This window comes from Centruroides vittatus, unplaced genomic scaffold (genome assembly GCF_030686945.1).
Source record: "Centruroides vittatus isolate TY-2023 unplaced genomic scaffold, ASM3068694v2 contig_799, whole genome shotgun sequence".
Lineage (NCBI taxonomy): Eukaryota > Metazoa > Arthropoda > Arachnida > Scorpiones > Buthidae > Centruroides > Centruroides vittatus.
In genome coordinates, this window is record NW_027122516.1 from 1,430,106 (window position 1) to 1,455,278 (window position 25,173).

The following is a 25,173-nucleotide window of genomic DNA, read 5'->3' on the forward strand; positions in this document are numbered from 1 at the left end:
CTTAACCAATCGTGGCAGAATTTAGCAATTTTACCATTTGTACCACCCCAGACGATACAGATCATTACATCATTTCTAATTGTCTCATTCTGGAAACAGAGTTGATCGAAATTAAGCTACTGATCTCAATAAACTTCAACAACTGGCCACGCGATCACAAAATGCTGCTCAACAATAAAAACACCTACCAGATTCTTATTAGATTTATCAATAAATATAAATCAAGTAACCACCTAGGGCTAGACCCGTCACCTCCCTCAATATTTCTTACCGGTTGTATATGACCCGTATTACCATGTACTGTCACTGTTATACCCCTTTGTAATCATTTGTACTGTTCTTTTATTTTATTCTGTAATGACATCGTTATGTTTGTAATACATATTGACATGTCATGTACCGTTCCCCGTACCAATAAAAAAATGAAAAGGAATTATTTATTGTGACACTGTCACAATGCCCGGCCGCAGTTTTTAATCATATTTAATTTAAAATATATCTCAATTAATTAAATTTATCTTATGATACTAAGTTTCAATTTTTATCTGTGTTTAAATTCGTATAAAACATGCATATCATTCAAAAATAATGGTATATCTACGTGATGTAAGGATCTTTAGGAACCGACACAAAACGTATCAATTTAAATGGTAGGGCCTATTGGGATTATTTTTATTGATTTAGAACCGTCACTAGCAACCCGTTGCCCTCGAGGTGATAATTTGGGTTTTGTCAAACTAAACTCGATCAGTGAGAATAAACTACTGTATATATTATTAATCTGTTTAGCATTAGCATATATATATATATATAATCTGCGGGCTCAAAAGCCTGCAACTCCGTAAGAAAAATGCATGTGGTCCGTCAGAAGTCTACGAAGTTCATTTGTGGCCCGCATCCAGAAAAGGTTGCTCATCTCTGATTTAAAACATCAAATAATTCAGAGATTTAACTATTTTATCCGTCCTACGATATAGCATTTATCTACGGGGCCATATTTATTCCAAATTAGGAATCTCCACGGATATAATACGTTTTTATTGCGAAGTACGGTTCGTACAAGTAAAATCATTGACAAAATGTATATAATGTACACAAAATTAATACACATTTCATTTATTCTTTCAAAATTTACCAATAGAAATTATGGTAAAAATATTTAAATATTATAAATAAACATTATTATTTTCAATATAAAATAGTAAAATATGATTATACTCAAGTATCCTTTCTATTTTTTACTATAAAACTCGCGAGGTTAAATAAATTGTATGCTAAAATACAAAACTTAAGAGATTTACTTGACCTTTCAAGCAATTTTTTACTATGAAGCGTGTTACTTTATAGGAGATTAAGTACATTTTCTCCTGCATAAAGGGCTTTAAGTTGAACAATTTAACAATACAATATTTTCAACTTCTCTAAGAAGTTGAAAATATTGTAAAGTTGTACAGGAAATAGAGATCCACAAAATAAGTAAATAGAATCGGATGTATTGTGCACAATTCACTCAGTATTTACTTGTTTTCAATGTGGTTTTACCATATGCAGGCTTATCAAAATCGATGGGTAGTCAGCTGTTTCTTCTCCATGTCAATCTTTATTCCCGGAAAAATGCACTACACGTTGGTGCCTTTGGATCAAATTTGTTTTTAAAGAGTATTTGTGATTAGGAGGCCGGATGGCCGAGCGGTCAAGGTTAGCAGCGAGCCGATGGCGAGCGGTAGGTGCGCTACCGCTCTGGGGGACCCGGGATCGAATCCGAACGGGTCGAATAATCCCTAGGAATTTTTCGGGGGGTGTGTCGATATGTCGGGCCCGTCCCTCACCACCCGGTCGCCCCATTGTGGGCCTGGCCGAACCCATAATGGGCTTCTACTAAGAGGCCCTCTTAGTGCCCACAGGGCGGAAAGAGTTTAAAAAAAAAATAAGATGACGATATTTACACATTTTTTTTAACATCGGAAGTATTTTAAAATGTAATAAGAACTGCCATAATCAGGAAGGGCCCAGGAAACCCAGCCCTTTTTTTTATACTAAAATAAAGTGATCAGATATGTTAGGTTGATTTGCGGGTCGCTTTCTGTGTTGTGGGAGTTAAAATGGGGTGGACCTCAGACATACATATATATAATAATAATAACTAATTCATTAATAAATAATTTAGTAGAAAAATATATAAATACATAAACAAACTTAAAAATAATTCTTTATAGAAAAAAAATTGTTTTTTTTCACAACTTGATGGCGCTGTTTGTATATCTGTCATGGTATGCCTAGAACGGCCACTAGGGGCGTCCCTAGATATTATTTAAATTAATAATAAATTTAGTATATTATTATTGCAATAGGAATTTATTATTGAATTATTGATATGTATTTATTATTTATACCACGGAATGACACTGTTGCTGCTAGAGAACTACGGGGCGTTCCGGGCTACTAGTAGTAAAAGAAAACGACAACTTTGTGCTCTTGACAACTTGCGAACATGTTGAAAATGTTACATGACCAAATGCGAGACACTTTCCGGGACGGTGTTCAATGCGGGACTAACAACCTAAATCCGGGACAGTCCCGCACAATCCGGGACGTCTGGTCACCTTATACTAAAAGTTAATAAAGCACAAAGATTCGGAAAAGCGACTTAAATTTGGAGCAATATAAATTAACAAGTCAGTACAGTGGTACCTTGGTATTCGAACATAATCCGTTCCAGAAAGAGGTTCGAGTACCAATATGTTCGAACTCCAAATCATTTTTTCCCATTACAAATAATGTAAAATAGATTAATGCGTTCCAATCCCCAGTTGATTCGCTAGTATGTTTTTTATTGTTTCTTTATTCTTTAAAATAGTCGATATCGTCGACTTAGCCATAGAATATTTGACAGCAAGATCCGAAACACGCACTCCATTTTCGTGTTTAGCAATGATTTCTTTTTTCAGTTCGATTGTTGTTCTCACTGTTTTCCTTTTCACTTGACCACTTTCACTTTTATTCTTCTTGGGACCCATGTTTAAGGGCTAATAAATCAAAAGAAAAGGATGCTAATTCAAAAAATATAGCACAGCGTAAGTTAATGTGCATGCCAAACAATGACTGTCTCGTAAAGACCAACAACTGCCGTATTATCGGGCTAGCAAATGGCTATAGTAATATTAATAATTTAAGATAATTTGGTACTAGAGTTAGGCGTTAAGCGCCATCTCTTGCTAAATTTAATAATTGGAATTTTAATTAAATAATTTAAATAAATTTAGGCCTAACTGGACTGTCTCGTAACTGACGCCGCCGCCGTGGCGTCGGCGTCGGCGTCGACTTGGCGGGCTTTCCCGTTCGAGTACCAAAATTTTGTTCGGGAACAGGGGCATTTTTTTTTCGAAATTTTTGGTCGAGTACCGATTTGTTCGGGCTCCGAAACGTTCGAGTACCGAGGTATGACTGTATTTGTGTTTGTATACTCTAAAGCCACGATACTCAACCTGCAGCCCGCTGAGCTTTTGTGAGTGGCCCGGACGTGACCCGTAAATAATGTTGTCAAAATATAAATTTTGAAATTTTTGCGGCAAAAAATAGATTCGGTTACTTCGCCCACACTGCTAAGTCTCTTTTATCCTTTCTGTAAAAAAATGTGCTCAAATTTTACGTCGTTCGCATCAACGTATCTGCGTGAAACGTCATACTCAAAAATGAAATATGCAAAGAACGTATATAGAAACCGGCTTACTGATTGACACCTGGATGCCGTTTTACGAGTAGCATGCAGCAGTTACAAGCCTAATTTAAATAAAATTGTGAAAAAATGTTCGCAATATCAACAATCACACTAAATTTCTAGGGTGAGTGAGAAAGGCCGGATGGCCGAGCGGTCAAGGTGGCAGCCTACCGCTCTGGGGGACCCGGGTTCGAATCCCGACGGGTCGAAAAATCCCCAAGAATTTTTTCGGGGGTGGTCCGTCCGGATATGTCGGGCCCCGTCCCTCACCACCCGGTCGCCCCATTGTGGGCCTGGCCGAACCCATAATGGCTTGCAAAAAAAGGCCCTCTTAGTGCCCACAGGGCGGAAAGAGTAAAAAAAAAAAAAAAAGAGGTGAGTGAGAATTATATAATTTTTTATTATAATCGTTATGTTGCGGCCCGCGTGTAATAGCTATCATGTGTATGTGGCCCGAGAAAAAAAAATGTTGAGTGTGGCAGCGTCCAGCGACCGCGGGCGGAAAGAATCTTTGTACGCGCGTCCAACTCGCGAGCGACTTCTGTCCAGAGTGGACGCGTGTTATTTACAAAATGGCGGCGAGACGACTTCGTCGAATGCTTGCTACGGAAAGTATGACGAGCATTAAAACGGTAAATTTGATAGGTAATTGTTATCACTAACTAAACACACAACAAATATAAAGAATCTTTACAGAATAATAAGTTTAAAAAAAGTTTTATTTTTAAAACGTTACATTTACCAAATCGGAAATTATTAAATTACGTAAAAGATTATTAATTAAAGTACATACAACATATATACACAATTTAGTTGTCATTCTGTTTCCATTCATCTACAAAATCAGATATTTTCTTCTTTGGAAGCGCGAGCAGTGGAAGCGGCGATCAAACTTGCTTGGTAGCTGCTTCCTGGACGCGCGTGTAGAAGCGTCATCTGGTGGTCGCTACACGCTAAACGCGGCTACTCCGGACGCGCACATTTGCTTTAACCGGTTTGTCCGCTCCGCTTGGAAGCGCGTTCACGCCCGCGGTCGCTGGACGCTGCCACGTAGGACGCACCCTAACACTGCTCTATAGTATGTAGGACAGTCGAAAGCTTGATGAGTTTCGGGGGAGGTACAGCGGGCTCTTTTGCCCGTTAGCAGGCCTCTTTAGCCCTTTGTTGTTTGAACAAATAAAATACGTAGAATGTTTCTTTATTAACGTTTTGAAGTTCAAAAAAATAAATTTTAATTTTTTTCTATGTCGAGGGGGAGGCTTAAGCCTCTTGTATTCTCCAATACCTCTTAGTGATCAAAAGGGCCGAATGGCCGAGCGGTTAAGGTAATAGCCTTCTGCTCTGGGGACCCGGAATTGAATCCTGACTCGACCAAAACACTTCAGGGATTTTTTCGGGAGTGGTCCGATTGGATATTTCAAACCCCGTCTTTCACCACCCATCCTCTTCATTGTGGGCTTGGCCGAACCCATAATGGAATTACTAAAAACAGGCCTTAGAGTCCATAGGATGAAAAGAGTTGGCCGGATGGCCGAGCGGTAAAGGTGGCAGCCTACCGCTCTGGGGGACCCGGGATCGAATCCGAACGGTCGAATAATCCCCAGGAATTTTTCGGGGGGTGGTCCGTTCGGATATGTCGGGCCCCGTCCCTCACCACCCGGTTGCCCCATTGTGGGCCTGGCCGAACCCATAATGGGCCTACTAAAAGAGGCCCTCTTAGTGCCCACAGGGCGGAAAGAGTTAAAAAAAAAAAAAAAAAAAAAGGATGAAAAGAGTTAAAAAATTTTTTAAAATGTAAAAAAGCGCTAAGGCGGAAAAAATTTATTTACTTTTAAGAATTAATTAAAACATATTAATATAATTAATATGATTTAATTAGAAGAGAAGTTATGAAATTAGAAGAGAAACGATTCGTTTATTGGGCGAATTATTTACATTTCTAAATACATCTTACTTTTTATACGTCACACTTTACGTCACACTTTTAGTGTGGCGTATTTATTTTGAAAATGACAACAGAGCACTTTCAATGGAAAAATGTAGATTTTCGTTTAATAGATGAAATAAAATCACTTTTAAAAGAAGTTCAAGATAAACAAAGAATTCATGATTTCGATTCTGAAATGGCAGTGAGAGCTCAGAGAACGGCTGAATTGTATCAGTTAATTGATTCCATGAGCAAGGACGAGTATGGAATTTATTATATTTATAATGGAAATTGGTACGAGTGGAGATTTGATCCTTCTTTAGCTCATTCCCGTGATTCCCACGCCCGTGCCACGTGTAGAAAACAACGTTACCCGGAGCTGAGCCTCCGCCCTCCAGTTTTGGGAGTAAATATCCAACAAACTGGTGTCCTTCTAGTGTATGATCCAGAAGTTGCCAACCTTCTATCGTGAAAACCCCTAAAACTTAACAGAGTTCACCCTAGAAACTGAAACAAATTCTCCTTAGATAGCTTTGCTTTGGGTACAACACTTCAAAAACATATAGCCTTCTGGAATGTCAAAACAATCCAGAAAAGCATAACTTTTCATTTTAGGATGCAGGCATTGTAGGCATAGTCAAGGAAAAGCATCGTGTGATGAAGTGATCTGCTCCGTATTTCGTTGTGAGAACAATCGTGAGTCGTAACTTTTAGGGTCCTAATCGTTGCCGAAACTCCACTAACCACGATGGACAGACTTTGTTTTCTCCCTAAATTTAGAGGGAAAACCCTTAAGTTGGTGTTAGGAGCAATGTGATTCGATTGTGATCTACATATATATTTATATGTATTTGTTAGATTAAGTTAGTTCACGGCCGTGCGTCATCAAATAAGTCATCTTGTGAGTTATGATTGCACAAAATTGCAGTAGATATTATGTTGGAAATATTTTCCACCAAAACTCGAAAGAGGTTTCAATCCCCTTTCGACATTGTTTTCTGGCATGGTTAACTGAAGGGATGAGTGAAAGGGAAGATCAAAATTTCAATTTATAGAAGTCTCCAGTCATACCTGGATGGTTTAATTTACATTTTTATTTTTATATTTTGATATTTAGTAACTTGTTATGATGTGCTTCTTCAACAACCATTTTGCCTAAATATTCTCGGAACTGTTGATCATTCACGAATATTATGTCCTGTTTGCGCTATCACTGTTGTGTACATTTTTCTTCTTTTTCTGTAATTCTGGTCAATCTGCTGGTGTTGTGGCAGTGTTTACAAAAACATTTGAGCATAAATCATAAGTGGAAAGAGTGAGGATGATTGGACCTGATATATCAAGTGTAGACTACTAAGAAAAATTTCTGAGGATCTAGTTCAGATCTAAATCCAATTCCCCATAGAAGCATGTAGATACTATAGCCTCCTCAACCATCTAGCCATTCAAACCTGTATACTTTTATGATGCCTACAATTGGTGAAGTTGCTTCAGAAAGCAGAAAAAACATGTACTACATTTCAGGCTTTGCTGAAATTTGTCTTTGAACAAATGAAATACATAGAATGTCTTTTTACGGTTAATGTTACCTATGGTAGCGAACATGGCGGCTCGTCTCTGAAACAGTGGGGACGCACGTTCTAACTAACCTAACCTATTCTAATAATTTAGTTGGCAATAATTATGGTAATTTATTAGAATAGGTTAGGTTAGGTTAGAACGTGCGTCCCCACCGTTTCAGAGACGAGCCACCACGTTTGCTACCATAGGTAACATTAACCCTTTTTACTAATAAAAAGTATACTTAAAGATATTATTTTTGTTAGTAAAAATAACGTTAATTTATAAGGGTAAGAACCACTACCAGTTCTTTAAGTATTATCTGGACAGAAAAATCCCCAGCTCCCATCTTGCTGGCCCTGCCCTTATTATTTTTAACACAAGTTAATCATTAATTATTAATGACTATTAGCCTACTGACCTTATTGTTATGATTTCGGACTTGTCGCACATCTTTCCATTTGATGTAAAATATGATGGTTTCAATTTCGTGGTGCATTAGACTTAAAAAGAAGATAAAGAATATACCAAAATGAAAACACCTTCAAGAACTGAATATCACACAACAGTGCATATGAGATATAGAATTAACTTGAAGTATGGGTACAGTGTTTGCTAATTTAATACTAATATTTCTTATAATTATTGTTATAATGATGTATGTAGTTAGTTATAAAGTGATATAAATGTCAGTTTATTTGTATTTTGTATTTTCTTTTATTAGATTCTTTTCTATATATTTTAATTATAATACCATATTGTCGAAATATGTATATGCAACCTGGCCAAAGAAGCTATTAAATAAGCCAAAATGCATTCCAGAGCATCGTGCATTAATGAATAAAACTTGGAATGTGTGATGAAATCATAACAATAAGGTCAGCGGGCTTATAGTTATTTATTACTAATTAATAGATAATAACAGACTGTAAGCTTATATTGAATGATAAGTTAATCATTTAAACAGTGACAAAGAATAATTTTTTAAATTTGTAGGTCTAAATTTGAATTACTTGAACTTAAACAGAAATTGAGAGGAAAAATTGAAAAAATGGAATATGATATAAAGGTATGTGTAAGAATGATTTAAATTTTTCATTCGTTTTAAAAATAATAAATGTAATAAATTCATAGTAATCATTTGTTACAATTTATTAAACTTAAGCAATTTTCTCAAATATATTTATAACAATACTCAAAATAAATTACCGTATTTACTCGAATATAAGACAATCTTGCGTATAGGACGAGGTGTGACTTTAAAGATCAAAATAAAGAAAATTAGATTTATTAATACAATTCTAATTTTATTTCATTTAATCACAAGTAAAATATCAAATGCACATAAATGCACACATTGTCCTGCAAAAATCTGTAAAATCGACAACATAATTTGTTCGTGTAAAGCTGTACAATCGGGAACCTTTATCGCCAATTCTTAACACTCGAATTCACTCTTCGTCGATTACACTTTTGAGTTTCTTCGAATTCTGATTTCTGAATAATCATCTGTTTTCGCGTGGGAATGGATTAAAACTTATATCGGGCTCCCGTGTAATTTTGGAATTCAATTCAAAAGCTTTGCATTTCCTATTGCTATTCATCTTTAGTCCTGACAATACACAAGAACAATTCAAACAACCCAGATAAAATACTTTTGCTTTTAAACACCAAAAAGGTGAAAATCCAGTAAAATATGTGAATACACAGTTTACAAAAATTATACAAAAATGAAAAGAATCCTTCGCTCATGCGTATAGGATGACCTAGGTTTTAGAAGCAGTGAAAAATGGATAAAAATCTCGTCTTATGTGTGAGTAAATACGGTAATCCTATCGTAGACATTGTAAAGATCACTAGTGAAATCTCCACAATGAAAACTGTTCCTTATTATTCACACAGTGTGAAGCTTGTTGGTGATCTTTATACTTTGTTCCTAATGATTTCAGTATAATAATCATTAGAAATGAATAATATTTGAAATCAATAAGAACAATTAAATAATTTTCTTTAGTGATAAGTTCTTCACAAAAGATGAAACAACTTTCTAAATTTGGTTAAAGAGAATGGACAAATTATTATGTTACATGTATATTCTGAACTTCAGCATAACTCTTCTGAAAAAATGAATATATAGTGCTTCAAAAGTGAGTTGTATCAGGTTTTATTATATTTTAATTTTTTTTTGCTTTGGAAAAATCTAGGTTGATTTGATTTAGTGGGATAAAGCAATGTAGTATGAGGGCTAGCTTGATTTAAACATTCTTTCTATATACAGTAATACCTCTGTTTTCGTCAATTTTTTTCATGAAAAATTTGTCTCGGTTTTCGTCACTTGCCTTGGTTTTGTTGGCATGCCCAAGTGACCTCGCTGCTAATTTTGTGAAAACAAAGGACGACCCACGTTTTCCGGCTCAGTGTGCCGTTACTTCTTCTTGTGTGAGAATTACCCCGCGACTGCCCACCATTGGCCAACGGTTAGGGAATTCAATCCTGGCTTTTATTTCTAATCCCGGGATTTTGGGATCATACTTAGTCAATCCCGGGATTATTTCGGTATTGAGGTTTAATAAAAAAATAAGAAAATCTTACAGAAATCAGCTCTTTAGTCAACAAATCAAAATTTAGACAAAAATCAATGTAATTAAAGTTTAGACAAAAACCAACGTAATTAAAATTTAGACAAAAATCAACGTATTTTACGGTATACACGTAACTAATTTAATCACTCTAACTAATCAGACTTAGAGTCAGACTAACCAGAGTTAAAATCACTCAGTCTTCATGTTAAAGTTATTCTTTTTCAAGCATCAGTGAGATCTCTTTAAACTTACATAAATTGAAAAACCTTTATGTAACAAACTATGCAAATAAACGTTGAAAATTAACAAAAATCTTTCTTAACATCAACTAAATAGACGACTTTTATGCAACAACCTAGTAAGTAGGTAGTAAAGTAAGTTTCTTAGCAAAAAGTATTTAAAAATAATATTAATCAGTCACATTTTTCTTAAATATAAAGAAAACTAATCTAATAGGAACATTGTAATTTGAATTGCGAAAATATGATCTGAGAAATAACAACGCATCCAGTGTCTCATCAATAAGTCTGCTTCTCAATTTGTTGCACATATATATATGCTGATATATGCTCTGTCACACATATATACACATGTGTGACAGACCTGTGGACTGTACAGTACATACATCAATGCTAGATAACATAAACACACCTGACACATGTTACAATTTTGTTTAATCGACTACAGAGTGTATTCAATCCTTAGAAGCTCTAAATTTTAATATAGATGAGTTCTTGAGCACATTAATGTTCATTATTCAATTTAAATTGGATGCAACAACCAGAGGCTGGTGGGAGCATTCACTTAAGGGTGATGATATTCCTCCATTGAATGATTTATTAGAATTTTTGAAGGGTCATGTTAGAACTCTACAGCCAACCAAAAGTGCTCTCGACTGCACCAGAAAATCGATTGGCGCCCGCAAAAATTCAAAAATACAAAAATGAAGTATATTATCAGGCAACCCAGTGAGAACTGCATGCCTATCATTTTAGTTCAAAATACAAGAAGTTTTATATTAAAATGATAGGCAAGCAATTCTGTTAAGAGCACTGGCACTGAACGTTTCGCTTCATGCAGTCTATTTTGCAACTTTTTTAAAATGATGTCAATCCCGAAAATCTCGGAACTGGGAAAACTTAATCCCGAAAATATTGGGACTAAAAAGTGGTCAGGGTACCGGGATCAAATCCTCTACCAACGGTTCTGTTCCCTGAACACTGGAAGTTTGGTCATGGGTTTGCACTTTGCCAGGACGAGCTGGCCATGTGAAGTTTTCCGGGTTTTCTCGATGTCTGTAACGCCTGAATAGGGGCCAGTTATTGTTAAATGGACCTCCTGGAAGGCATTATTCCCCTCAATACAACCATCATAAACACATACAACTACTATTACATGACAATTATGTCACACTTTACCACGGGGCAACATAGGCTAGAAGCTCATGTTCAACTAGCTTCTACAAGACATTACCCCGTGCGTCTAGCCAAACAATTTCATTGCTTTTCTTTAGATTATTCTTTTATATTAATTTCTTATTCCTTTTCGTATTTAAAGCTATATTAATTCTCTATAAAATGTGTTTTTGGTATGTATTTTGGAGAGTCTAGAACGAATTAATTGGACTTACATTGATTCATGTGGAAATAATTACCTCTGTTTTCATCGGTTTCAGATTTCGCCGATTGTTAACGAATGGATTATCGACAAAAACCGAGGTATCACTGTACACAAAATAATACATAGCAATACATAAAATATATTTTGGATAATGACAAAGATTTTTGGTTTGTTAAATTAAGGAAGTATTAAAATTTTCTATAATTACAGTAATTATAATGAGAAATTTTCATTAAGCAGTTATTTTAGAAGATTAAAATAAGTTTAGTATTTGATTTATTATTGGTGTAGAATGAAGTATCTGAATTTCTTCTTGAAGAAACAGAGAAACTGGTTAAACCAAAAGATCAACAGACTTCAAATGCAAAAATAGTCCAGCCTGCTAAAAATGACTTAAAGGCAATTAAAACCAAGCAAACAAGTGTTTTAAAGGTATATTTTGTTTGTAATACGTATAAAATATTAATGCAATATTATAATTTTAAAAAAATAATATACTTCTTATACAGAAAATAAACAATTTAATTGTTTTTCATACAGGTGATATTAAAAAATTATGTAAATTGAATTTAGAACCATTCTAATAGATTAATGATATTAGAAAGATTTTTATTTAATTTTAAAATAATTAAGAAATAGGATATATATGTTATACATTTATTATAAATATATAAAATCATGTATATATTTAAAGTTAAAATGAATTTATTTTAGACTGCCAAAAATCAAATTCATACTTATGAAGAATATGGGCCATCATGTTCTAAAAAATCAACAACACCAAAAAAATCAAATTCTCCTATAAAACGTAGGTTAAAAAATGATATCAATTATATATCAGAAAATATACAATTATTTTAATTTGATTTCATTAATATTTGATATGTTTCTTTAGGTAATATAATAAATTCCATTAATTATCCAGCTAAATCATATCTTCTACCTATTAATTCTTGTTCCTGTTTTCAAAATGCATATTTTTATCCATTAGGTTCGTATATTTAATTAAATTTTTAAATTTTACTATAAACTTAGTGTTTGATTTTTAGTAATTTTGTTATTTAACTATTTAGATGTTAAGTAATAAGACTACATAATACAGTACATACATTAAGTCTTCATTTAATGTCATTAATAGTAATGTGGAAACTGTGAATTTTAGTGAAATGACATATGATGGAACCAGTTTTACTTTAGGCTAATTGATATAAACAAGAGTTGAGTTTCTATGGCATATTTCTGGTCACATCAAACTTCTAATATTAAACATTGAAATAAATTTGAGCTATACATATATACAGGGTGGGCCAACGAAAACGAAATGGCAGAGTGTTCGTGTTCGTCCAAGCAAATCGCTCGGACAGGTCGATTTTATTCTCGAGGGGACATCTTATGCAATAAAGTTTTTGCAAATTTGAATATTAACTAAACAAACATTCCTTTTCGAAATAAATGTTTGTTTAGTTAATACAAAATAAATGAGTTTTTAAAATTTTTTGTTGTCTGTTGTATTCAGAATCGCAAAAACTATTGCAAAAGATGTCCCCTCGAGAATAAAATCGACCTGTCCGAGCAATTTGCTTGGACGAACACGAACACTCTGCTGTTTCGTTTTCGTTGGCCCACCCTGTATATAAGAAAGATTAATGAAAATAATTAGTAAGATAATCATATATGATGAAGTAATGAGTGACAATGGTTGTAGTGATGGTGGATGATACGGAGAAAAGGGCTTAATCCTCAATTGGTGAGGGATAAAGAATAAATGTTTACAAAGCAAAAGTTGTAAGGACCATCTCCTATCACTGTTTAGTTCAAAAATAAACAGTTGTTAATTCCAACAAACTATAAGTGCACTGTATAAATTTATTAAAATGACAAATGCAAACAGAGAAAGTTTGTTTACAATTTACATTGACACAAAATGATGTCTTATGTGTTGTTAATATGGATATAGGTTCACATTATTTGAAAAAGTTATTATAATGAATGAAAGTTATATTAATCAGATTTCAAGAAAAAGTTTGATTTATAATAATATTATTGGATCGTGTGCAAGTCCAGTATTTAATTCCAATCTCAGAATCAGTTTTACTGTTTATAAAGGTAATTCAACAGCAATAATTGTAAATTATTACAACAAATGTACTTGTATTTTTTTCTTATCAATGTTACAATAAAATATTAAATGAGGATTTAATGTACTTAAGAAAGCAAAAAAACTTTAAAATTTTTATGGAATACTTGAAAAAAAAGAAAAACTTTATAACATAGTTAAGTATATTAAATATGTTATAAATTATGTTAAATATTGAATGAATTTTATATGATGTTGATTGATATTTTCTTTAATACAAAAAAAATTATAATTTTTACTAAAAGAAAATTATATCACTTAATTATAGTCAAACCTTATTAATACAAAGTTGAAGGGACATAAAAATTGGCACTTTGTATTAACAAGGTTTGTATTAAGCAGATTTTACAAAACAATCAACAGTCATACTATCAAATGACAAAAGTCAAATTTTTTTCCAGTATCACTGTTTCTTCTTGTTTATTTATTTTGTTTTAAACATATACTTGAAAGAAAAAGTAATGCTCATTTTTCTATATTGGTTAGAGTAAAACAATGATTAAAGTTACTAGCTATAACAAGCTGATCTTGCCATATTGAATCCAGGAGCAGGATATGCATAAAACTTGACAAATTTTTAAAAATAACTTAACTTGTTTGGATTTTAATGGAAACAATTTGCTTTTAATTTAAAAATTACAAACTGATTACGTTGTTTAATATTCTAATTCAGTTGTTTCATTATTTCCATTATTAAAGCTACATCATAATGTCTTGAAGACATTTGAAGTGACAAAAAGTTAATTGCTCATTATCAGCATGTAACACCTTATCTATTTCTATCGAAAGCCCAGATAATTTCCTAATGGTGCGTTACATAAATGAGGGTTTGGTTAGTGCCAGGCCTGGACTTTACATTGGTAGTAAGTAATGAAAAATTGTTAATGAATCAAAACCTGAAATAAAAGAAACTTTTTTCAACACATGGGACTAATAAATTAAATTATAACTATCTTATAATTATCTCCACAAAACTGACAAGCAAAAATATGAAATGGAAATCTATCAAAAATTCACAAAGAAATCTTACAAATTTAATTTGCCTAACTGTCACCAAGAAACTTCTACATCGTCGATGGAACTCGAAAGCCTTGCTTTAACCTCGCTCAATCCTTAGCATCACCTTGTTTGATCTCAAGCTTCACCTCCTTCTAGTACTATTGGTGACGTTGTATGATTACCCTACTTGACCCTATTTTACATACATAAGTGACTAATATTCATTTAATTCCAGTATTCTTTCTTGAAGTCATGTCATTGCCCTTACATTTAATCTTTTAAAATTTTTTGTTGTGCATTTTTGTGACAATTTGGGGCAGGAGATCATTTTTTTAAGTCCCTGTGGAAGTCTCCCCCAAGATGTCTGTTTCAGACAAGTAAAAGTGGGTAAAAATATGATCTTAAAATCAAGGAAATATGATATATACATATTACAATTTAAAAGTGGTACTCCATTGTTTTATGTGAGATATATGATAGGAAATCTATATATATATAAATGAAGATGTTTGTTTGTTTGCTATGTATGCTTAGGCTGTTTGATCAATTGCTACGAAACTTGGCAGTTATGTTCAAATACTTCTGACTTAGATAATGTCATACATCCCACCCCAAATTATCAATTGGATCTCTATATATTAATTAAATTCTCTATATTTGATTGCTGACTTTACATGTAGTGCCATCTATTGGAAAAAATTTAACAAAATAATTAACTAAATATAATTCTTACAAAAAAAGGATATAATTTAAAAAATATATATTATATTTACTGAATTACTGCAATAATGATGTAGCACAAAATAGACACATTATTACACCATTACTGCGACAGGTAGCACATAGCACTTGTCTGTGGAGAGTGTAGTAATGTTTTACTCTGTACATCATACTTTTTCTATTAGCAATAGAGTTGTGCTGATTATGTATCTAACTGTTCAGGGAAAAATTTTTGAATTGAAATAATGTGACTTGCTGTACAAATCAGAACTTTGTATATAGTTAATCTGGTCCTCTTACAATTTCTACGTCTGGTCTTGACTTTCATCTATCTGACTTTTTTCTCAAGATTAAGGAAGGACAGAGACAGATGGACAACAGTAACTGAGTGGATAAAACTACTGAACATCAGTGAACATCTACCGATATTCAGTAGTTTTTGTGGGTTTGCCTGTCACCAATGGACTGACCACGTAGAGTTTTCTGGGTTTTCTTCAAGTTTGTAACACCTAGATAGGGGCCAGCTTTACATAAAAGTCTTCTCGGGATGCATCCTCCTTGGCAGATCGCTTACATGTTTCATTGCCGTAACCAAACAAACCAAACCAATTCTAATAATTTTTCTATAATTACGAGGACATAAATCCATTGCCCCAAATGTCTTTCACTGATAATGCTTAAGATGTTCTAACGTTTAGCCAAATTAATCTACATGCAGATTTTAAGGCACAAAGTAGAGCTTGTGGTTTTTTTCTGTGCCGGTGTTTAATTTTCCTCTTTATTATCATGGCCACATTGTTTCATTCAAAACTTTCTGCAGTTTTAGTCTGTGTAATGTGCACTTGATTCACATGTTGAATCTTACTGTCAAATCTGCTTCTAGTATGCTCATGCCACAACTTTCAAAAGTTTCCTTTACTTAGATGTTTTTGCTGAGCGTTACTTTTTTAACCTGGTATCACCAGTTTTTTTTTACAGGATCACATAAAAGCAATTAGTCTCACATTTTACAAGAATTTTTTATTTAAACAAGTCTTATATCAAGTCTTTTTTGGACTTTAAGGTTAGCAACTTCAATCACATGCAGAGCCATCACAACCTATCTAACACGGATCACTTTTCAAATATTAATAGTAGACCACTATTAAGTAGTAGTCATTGACCATCCTCTTTCCCAGGAGAGGAGGAGGACAACTACTACTTTTGGTTGAATTAACTTCAACCTTCATCTGAAACAGTCTCTTTCTTTTTCCTACCAAACCCACCGATATAGTGGCATTTGAATAAGAAAATTACATAATACGAGGTTACCAGCCTGCACATAATATGATTTAAGTGGTTTTTGAGGGTGTTGAGTTTAAATATTTGGTCTGTTTTTTGTGAAATTTGATTTGTTAGCAGGTCACCATTTGATATTCAGCTGTGAATGAAAGTTTGTTAATGCTAACATTAGAAAAAAATACAATATCTTAAGTTTTTTAAGATGTCATATTTTCAATTGGTGTCTGACCAATGAAATTGTGGCATTTCGTATCGTCTGAGTATCGCGATAAACATGACAATGGAAGGCTAAAATAACTCTTTACATAGTTTTCATTTTAATGTTTCTTATATTATAGTATTTGATTTAAATAACTACAAAGGTTATCTTATGTAAGGGTTTATCTCACTGAGTGACCAATCTAACACATTTTAAAAATTTTCTTCCTCTACTGTACACAGTTTAAAAAATTTTTAAAATGAGTTAGATTGGTCACTTAGTGTGATAAACCCTCATGAAGATAACATTTGTAGTTATATAAATAAAGTACTATAATATAATATAATAGAAGGGTCAGAAGTACAAAATAATCTAATAATCTTAATGTTTGTACTTACTTTTTGCCCAGGCAATGCCAGACTTATCTGCTAGTGATATTATGTATGAATATTAGTTAAATTTTTATTCAGCATTGAAACTTAAGATAAATGATCGTAATCTTAAATATATAAATAATCTTAAAAGTTTTTAAAATAGTAGAAAAATCATACATAACTTTTATAATAATAATTAATAGCTAATAAATATACAAATTAATAGAATAATACATTTTAAATTTGTTATAGCTCAACCAAGTAGACTAAGAAGGGAATATTTACCAGCAAAAGACATTCCATTAAATAGTCAGAAAAAAAATATATCAATTCCTAAAGCAAATATTGATAAAAGTACAAACACAGAACATTTTCAAGTAAGTTTATGAATAAAGTTCAATTTTATAATAATTCTGTTTATTTTAATAAAGAAAATAAATGAATAAAATTCTACAAACATAAATTCATGTTAGAAATTATAATATATTGGGTTGTTCGGAAAGTAATTTTGTTTTTTTTATTACTAGAGGAATTAGATGTATTTTTACCAGCCAATTTTATTTTAAATCACATTTTCATTATATACTTTGACAGCTGACATTTTAAGGCTTATTTGTAAAAAATTTTGTTTGATTCTGTACAATTTTTTTTTTCGGCGACCCATCAAATTTGGAAAATCGAAAGCATCATTTTTGGCATATTTTGCTTTTTTATAACTAAAAAATCAAAATGCTGTTCAAACAAGAAAAAACTTGTGGTACATGTTTGGAGAAGATGTGTTGAGAGAAAGACAGTGCCAAAACTGGTTTACAAAATTGCATTCTGGCAATTTTAATATCGAAGATACACCACATTCTGGATGGCCATTTGAAGCCAATGAAAACAAAATAAAGGTACCGATTGAAGCAATCTGCCGTATAACAACACGTGAAATCACGAAGAGATTAAATCTATTAAATTGAACCGTTTATTACTACTTAAAACGAATTGGTTTTGTTTCAAAGCTCGATATATAGGTTCCACATGTTATTAAAGAGAGATGCTCTCTATGGTTGGATTTTAAAGAAATTTTTTTTTGAGCTTTTACCAGACAATTTAACAATTGATTCGAAAGTGTACTGCCATTGAGTAAACAAATTACGTAATATCAAACAGAAAAGGCCAGAATTGATCAACAAACAAAATGTAGTGTTTTACCATGATAATGCCAAATTTCACACAAGTTTGGTAACTCGTCAGAAACTGTTATAGCTTAGATGGGATGTGTTATCACACCAACCATATTTGCCAGATTGGGCACACTCAGATTATTACTTATTCCAGTCTATACAAATTTTTTTTAACTGTAAGACATTTACTTGAAATGACAATGTCAAAAATCACTTGGATCAGTTTTTTGTAAACAACGATCAAAATTTTTATGAATATGAAATCATGCTACTACCAGAAACAATGACAACAGATATTTGACCAAAATGGTCAATATATAATTCGATTAAAATATTTATTTATTATAAGAATATTGCATTTATTTTTCTATGGAAAAAACGAAATTACTTTTCGAACAACCCAAGAACTTTTTTGGAAAATACAGTAAGGCCACTAAATCGTGAATTTGAAACCTCTCTATGCTATACTGAAGTTAACTTATTCAAAAATTAAGTATCGCATAATACATTATATAAATTATGTGTAGAAAAATATCTACATGAAAATTTAAAGGAGTTTGCAAACATATCTTTATTAATGTAAAAGACTTTGTGAATTTATAAACAATGAAGACAAAATTCAAGATGGGTGCCATAAGTAAAGAACTCTGCTCGAAATATAAATATTAATTATAAGAAAATCAGTTTTCTCCACAGAAATTAAAAGAACAAAACGTTACTGCAGTGTCTCTTCTCTGCTCATTCTGACATAAAAAAACTGCTGGGCAGGGAACATAACTTTTAAGCTGCTTAATGATGCTGCAGGAAATGTAGCATCATTGATCACCTGAAAAGTCATTTGTTTTCTTCTGTATTATCATCTGTATTATCTGTATTAAAGCAACTTAATTAGGAATTTATAAAACTTAATAATAGGTTCGTCAAAACCTACTGAATTCAACTAGTTCAATTTAGGGAGGATGACATTGAGATATGTGAAATTTTGTTTGACTTAGTACGAGTAGAAAAATACATTATATTGCATAAGGTGTTTGCTGGGACTGACAAGCCAGTTTCATTGTAGGAGAGATTCAAGAAAGAGAGGATTTGAGATTAGAGGTTTTACTGTAATTTCTAGATTGTTTTCTATTTAGAAAATCTAGAAATTATAATTATTAATTTCTGTAGGAAAGTACAGTCTAAGGAACTGTAACTGATTTAATGAGCCATTTGCGGTTTCACCTTATTTCAGTATGTACTTAGACATGCATGGCTTAATCTTTGAGACAAGCATATGAAAGTTATCCAGAGTCACCACCATTTGTGGGCCTAAGCCCAATTGGTGTTGGTCTAATAAATGCGCTCATCCCCGAAGGTCGGAGCTCTGATGCTTGTATTAGCTCTATAATTTCTGTATTTTTAACATAAAGCATAATTTATTATTAAATTTAAGAGTTATTCATAATTCATCAAATCAATTATTTGATTAATTGCATGTATATATTTCTTAAATAAAAAGACTTACTTCTACTCAAACCAAACAGTGCTAATTTCGCTATATTTCTTTCTTCACTAACGTTTCGAACCTCAGGTTCTTCTTCAGGTGAACAGACAATGGACAAATTATTCGTTGGCAAGAATCTTTTCAAAAAACGAATTCCGAAAGTTCTATGGGAACACGTGCCGTCCTCGTCATTCTGTGTGTGCGCAGTTGATGGAAGTATAGCTTTATGTTATCATGTATCATAGACCAGCATTTGCCAGGCTACTGATAATGATAATTCTTCTTTATTGTTAGTACATTTTTCTTCCCTTGCTACTTTATGTATACATATCGCTTCTATCCATCTTAAATGGTGCGGCTGCTGCGTCGTTTGTATTATTTTGGCCTCATTAAAAAATGGTTCTGTATCTGGATCCGTAGTGTACTGCGCAGTGCGGTTGTATATCTGTTATGCACGATGTCTGCTTTGTGCTCTTTAATCCTCACCTCCAATGATCTTTTTGTGGATCCTACATATATTAACTCTTTATCTCATCTATGATCTTTTGTAGGGATTGTGTACACTCCAGCTAATTTGCCCTGCTGTGGAGCATCATTACTCAGCATTTTAAAAATAGTGAGACATCTTCTATATATAACGGTGACTTGTTTTCTTTTGGCGATCTCTTTATACAGATTCTCTAAGTACGGATTGTATGTAACCATTATTCTGTCTTTATTCAAGCTATCTTCCTGCCTTTGTGCTTCTGTTTGTTCCGCTCTTTGGGGCTGAAGCATTTTCTTGGATAGCGCAGCTACCAGATTATAATATCCATGTCGTTCAGCAATAGTATTAATCGTGCTGATCTCAGTTGTAAGTGCCTGTGGTGTAGATGAGTGGGTGTATGCCCTTTTGACCAAGCTATTAAATGCAGCTATCTTATACCTCATTGGGTCACATGACTGTGCCGGGATATATAATTGATCTACTTGTGGTTTTCTATATACTTCTCTGCAGATGGTTGATCCCTTAATCGTGATGTTCACGTTGAGAAAATGGACTTGGGTGTAGCTCTCCTGTTCTAGACCTAGAGTTAAGCCATAGGAGTTATTATTAAATTGGGCTACGAATGCCAGCATATCTGGTTTACATTTCCAAAGTATGAGTATATCGTCCACGTATCTCTTGTACATAACGATGTTGTGGAGCTTGTCAGGAAAAACTTTTTGTTCAAGGAGTCTAACCACTATTTCACATAAATCTCCTGCTACAGGGCTCCCCATTGGTACACCTCTTCTTTGTTGATATACATCTCCTTTAAAGTGGAATAACGAGTTATAGCATAAGGCCTTCCAAGGCCTTCCAGATAGAACTAAAGAGTATTATAGATGGTTAGCCGTGCATAAAGTATTAAAGGCGAGAAATGAAGTAGAGGCAAAGCAGTTAAGAACAAATATAGTAAAGACATGTGGATGGATGAAGAGAAATAAAATCACTCTAGTTAGGGCATACAAAACCAAATCCATGGTAATTATGAAGCAGCAGATGTATGAGAAATTGCTTGTAGATTACATCAATCTGACACAATGTGAGAAAGTTGAATATAACAACGTAGAAAAGTTACAGGCTAGAGTAAAGAGATTTTCTAAAACCATGTTAGCTAAGAGGTTAGAAATTAAGAACATTGTTATGGACTCTCCGGACACACCCAGACTATTTGGCTTCGCCAAAACGCATAAAGAGGGCATACAGATTCGTCCTGTAGTGGATAAGATATTCGTGCACCAACGTGAAAACTGGAAGAGGTTATGCATGCAATAATAGCGCCACATTTAGAAGATTACAAGTTTAATATATCCAACAGCATAGACCTCGTAACTATCCTCAAACAGATTGATACCCCACCAGAGTACCTCACAGTGCTTGATTTTAAATCTATGTACCCTTCGGTACTCCTACCACCTACCTTCTGTGCAGTAAGAGATTTGTTACTAAAAATAGTAGAGGATAGTAACCACCATCAGCAAGTATTAGAGTTGGCACATTTATTATGCTATAACTTGTTATTCCAATTTAAAGGAGATGTATATCAACAAAGAAGAGGTGTACCAATGGGGAGCCCTGTAGCAGGAGATTTATGTGAAATAGTGGTTAGACTCCTTGAACAAAAAGTTTTTCCTGACAAGCTCCACAACATCGTTATGTACAAGAGATACGTGGACGATATACTCATACTTTGGAAATGTAAACCAGATATGCTGGCATTCGTAGCCCAATTTAATAATAACTCCTATGGCTTAACTCTAGGTCTAGAACAGGAGAGCTACACCCAAGTCCATTTTCTCAACGTGAACATCACGATTAAGGGATCAACCATCTGCAGAGAAGTATATAGAAAACCACAAGTAGATCAATTATATATCCCGGCACAGTCATGTGACCCAATGAGGTATAAGATAGCTGCATTTAATAGCTTGGTCAAAAGGGCATACACCCACTCATCTACACCACAGGCACTTACAACTGAGATCAGCACGATTAATACTATTGCTGAACGACATGGATATTATAATCTGGTAGCTGCGCTATCCAAGAAAATGCTTCAGCCCCAAAGAGCGGAACAAACAGAAGCACAAAGGCAGGAAGATAGCTTGAATAAAGACAGAATAATGGTTACATACAATCCGTACTTAGAGAATCTGTATAAAGAGATCGCCAAAAGAAAACAAGTCACCGTTATATATAGAAGATGTCTCACTATTTTTAAAATGCTGAGTAATGATGCTCCACAGCAGGGCAAATTAGCTGGAGTGTACACAATCCCTACAAAAGATCATAGATGAGATAAAGAGTTAATATATGTAGGATCCACAAAAAGATCATTGGAGGTGAGGATTAAAGAGCACAAAGCAGACATCGTGCATAACAGATATACAACCGCACTGCGCAGTACACTACGGATCCAGATACAGAACCATTTTTTAATGAGGCCAAAATAATACAAACGACGCAGCAGCCGCACCATTTAAGATGGATAGAAGCGATATGTATACATAAAGTAGCAAGGGAAGAAAAATGTACTAACAATAAAGAAGAATTATCATTATCAGTAGCCTGGCAAATGCTGGTCTATGATACATGATAACATAAAGCTATACTTCTATCAACTGCGCACACACAGAATGACGAGGACGGCACATGTTCCCATAGAACTTTCGGAATTCGTTTTTTGAAAAGATTCTTGCCAACGAATAATTTGTCCATTGTCTGTTCACCTGAAGAAGAACCTGAGGTTCGAAATGTTAGTGAAGAAAGAGATATAGCGAAATTAGCACTGTTCGGTTTGAGTAGAAGTAAGTCTGATAATTTACAGTGTGTCTAGAAGTTTTTGTATAAATAAAAAGAACAAAACAAGTAGGACACTGTGCAATTTTGTTGTATTGAAATAGAATTGAGGGAAGCCATAAAGAAGTGATCTCTTGTTAGATACAGAAGAGCCAATTCTTGTACCTGACAGACATGGACAGATGAACTTTGCATTGGCTGTCACAAAAGAGGCTATCCTTATACCTACATATGTGACTAGAGAATTTGGCACCAGGGGCAAACTGAAATATGACACCTTTTGGAAAAGTTTTTCATTAGTCTGTTACAAATTTTTAAAGTATAAAATCACTTTTTATTAATATAATGCAAATTATATTTCATAATACAATCTTTCATACTCATGTAGCAGTTTTCTATGAATTTATTCGTTTATCATGTAACAATTTTGGGATTTGCAACAAATTTTGGAATTTTGCCCTATCATCTTGGTGCCCTGGGCACATACCCCCATCTGCCCCTGCCTTCATCTGTATATGCTTGTCACAGCAGAGGTAATCCTCATAGCTGCAGGCCATGGGAGATGCAATCCTTATACTGGCTGGCTATGGAGAGAGAATCCTTGCAATTGCCAACATGGAGGGGCAATCTAAGAATGAAGAAATTGCCATTGATTGCTTTGTTCTTGTGTTTTGTTTGTTTTTTGCCACTTATTTTCTATTAGGTGCAAGCAATGCTGGTTTTTTTTTCATTTTTCTTCCTTAAGTTTATTAGATGCACTCAATTGTGTCAGGGAGCATGGACATTGTCACTTTGACTCCACTGTATATCGAAAACAAAGTCATGGATCCCTACTTTATATTTAAATGGACCCTCATTATATTTTTGCATTTCTTGTTGCAATTAATGGCAAAGTTTCATCAAATTTGGAGAATGAACTGAATTCTATAAACAACATAGAAGTAGTACTTGCAACTTTGGGACATTGCCTGACAAAGTTGCATGATTCGTGCAATATTACTTTGTCGTGCACACTCATACTACTACCTTGTATCTCAAACGAAGTCATGGACCCCCAATTTTTATAATGTTTTTGGATTCTTCTTCACAATAAATTGATTTTGATAAAACTTTACCAATTTCCATCGATCATATTTTGAGATTGAATGCAATATTGTAAGCCACATAGAAGAGGCTTAGCTAACACTGCCACAATAATTTTACACAATTTTATAATTTGCATTTTAGGACTTCAGACTAATACAGATTAGTCTGAAGTCCTTATATTCAGATAATCTGTGTGTTTTAAAAATGATAATTTTTCTTTTGTTAAATAGTTGTTGAAGTAAAAAGTGTTAAGAAAATAATAAGACAATCAAAATGTTATGTTTTAATAGATTTAATAGAAGCTTATTAATAAAACATTTTGATCATTTATTTTTCAAAAATAAAAAATAATAATTGTCAAAAAAAACATACGTTAAAACTCTGATAATTATTATGGATTTACATAATACAGTAGAGCATTGATTATCCGACTTAATTGGGGACTGGGGTTGGTCGGATAACTGAAAAGTTGGATAACCAAAAAGTATGAAAAAGTACATTATTAGTATAGTGTATTAGGCCTGGTTTAAATACTAGTCTCCCTTTCATGGTCGAGCCAGTGCTGCCAGCTAAAACATGCAAAAATTTAACAAAAATATTAAAGTAGCCAAGACATAACCAAATATTGTAGCACCACATTACTAGGGGACATTTGAATTTGCCGACTAGAACGTGGTCGGTTAATCGGGGGTCAGATAATCGATGCTCTATTGTATTTTAATATAATTTTTATTTTTTAATTTTCATATTTTAATATAATTTTTAGGATAAGAGTAAAACTCCAACAAAACATAAAGATGAAAAATTTAATTTGGAGATGTTATCAGCAAGTAAAAAAAGTAAACATAATAATCCATCAAAAAATTACATATATGGCATTTCTGATAAGGAAAATGGCAATTTTTTTCAAGAAATGCCAACAAATATTACAAATAAAACTGTTAAACATAAACTTTTGAAAAAATAAATGTATTCAGACTGAAAAAACTAAAA

General features: G+C 33.3%; 1 protein-coding gene across 1 annotated transcript; it reads left to right on the forward strand.

The window, feature by feature from the left end:
* The first annotated feature begins 5,702 nt into the window (after positions 1-5,702).
* Positions 5,703-25,147, forward strand: LOC136981909 (uncharacterized protein PF3D7_1120000-like). Its single transcript, XM_067278296.1, has 7 exons — positions 5,703-5,906; positions 8,202-8,274; positions 11,699-11,839; positions 12,122-12,215; positions 12,303-12,398; positions 17,370-17,494; positions 24,947-25,147. Exons 1-7 carry the CDS (start codon positions 5,728-5,730, stop codon positions 25,145-25,147), a joined length of 909 nt encoding a protein of 302 aa, XP_067134397.1. The 5' UTR covers positions 5,703-5,727.
* The last annotated feature ends 26 nt before the right edge of the window (positions 25,148-25,173 follow it).

Bases quoted from the DNA above. Each gene is read 5' to 3' on its own strand.
- LOC136981909 (XM_067278296.1), top strand. From the start codon at position 5,728: ATGACAACAGAGCACTTTCAATGGAAAAATGTAGATTTTCGTTTAATA. The intron at 5,907-8,201 runs GTATGGAATTTA...TTAAATTTGTAG, and splicing joins GATTCCATGAGCAAGGACGA to GTCTAAATTTGAATTACTTG. The intron at 12,216-12,302 runs GTAGGTTAAAAA...ATGTTTCTTTAG, and splicing joins ATCAAATTCTCCTATAAAAC to GTAATATAATAAATTCCATT.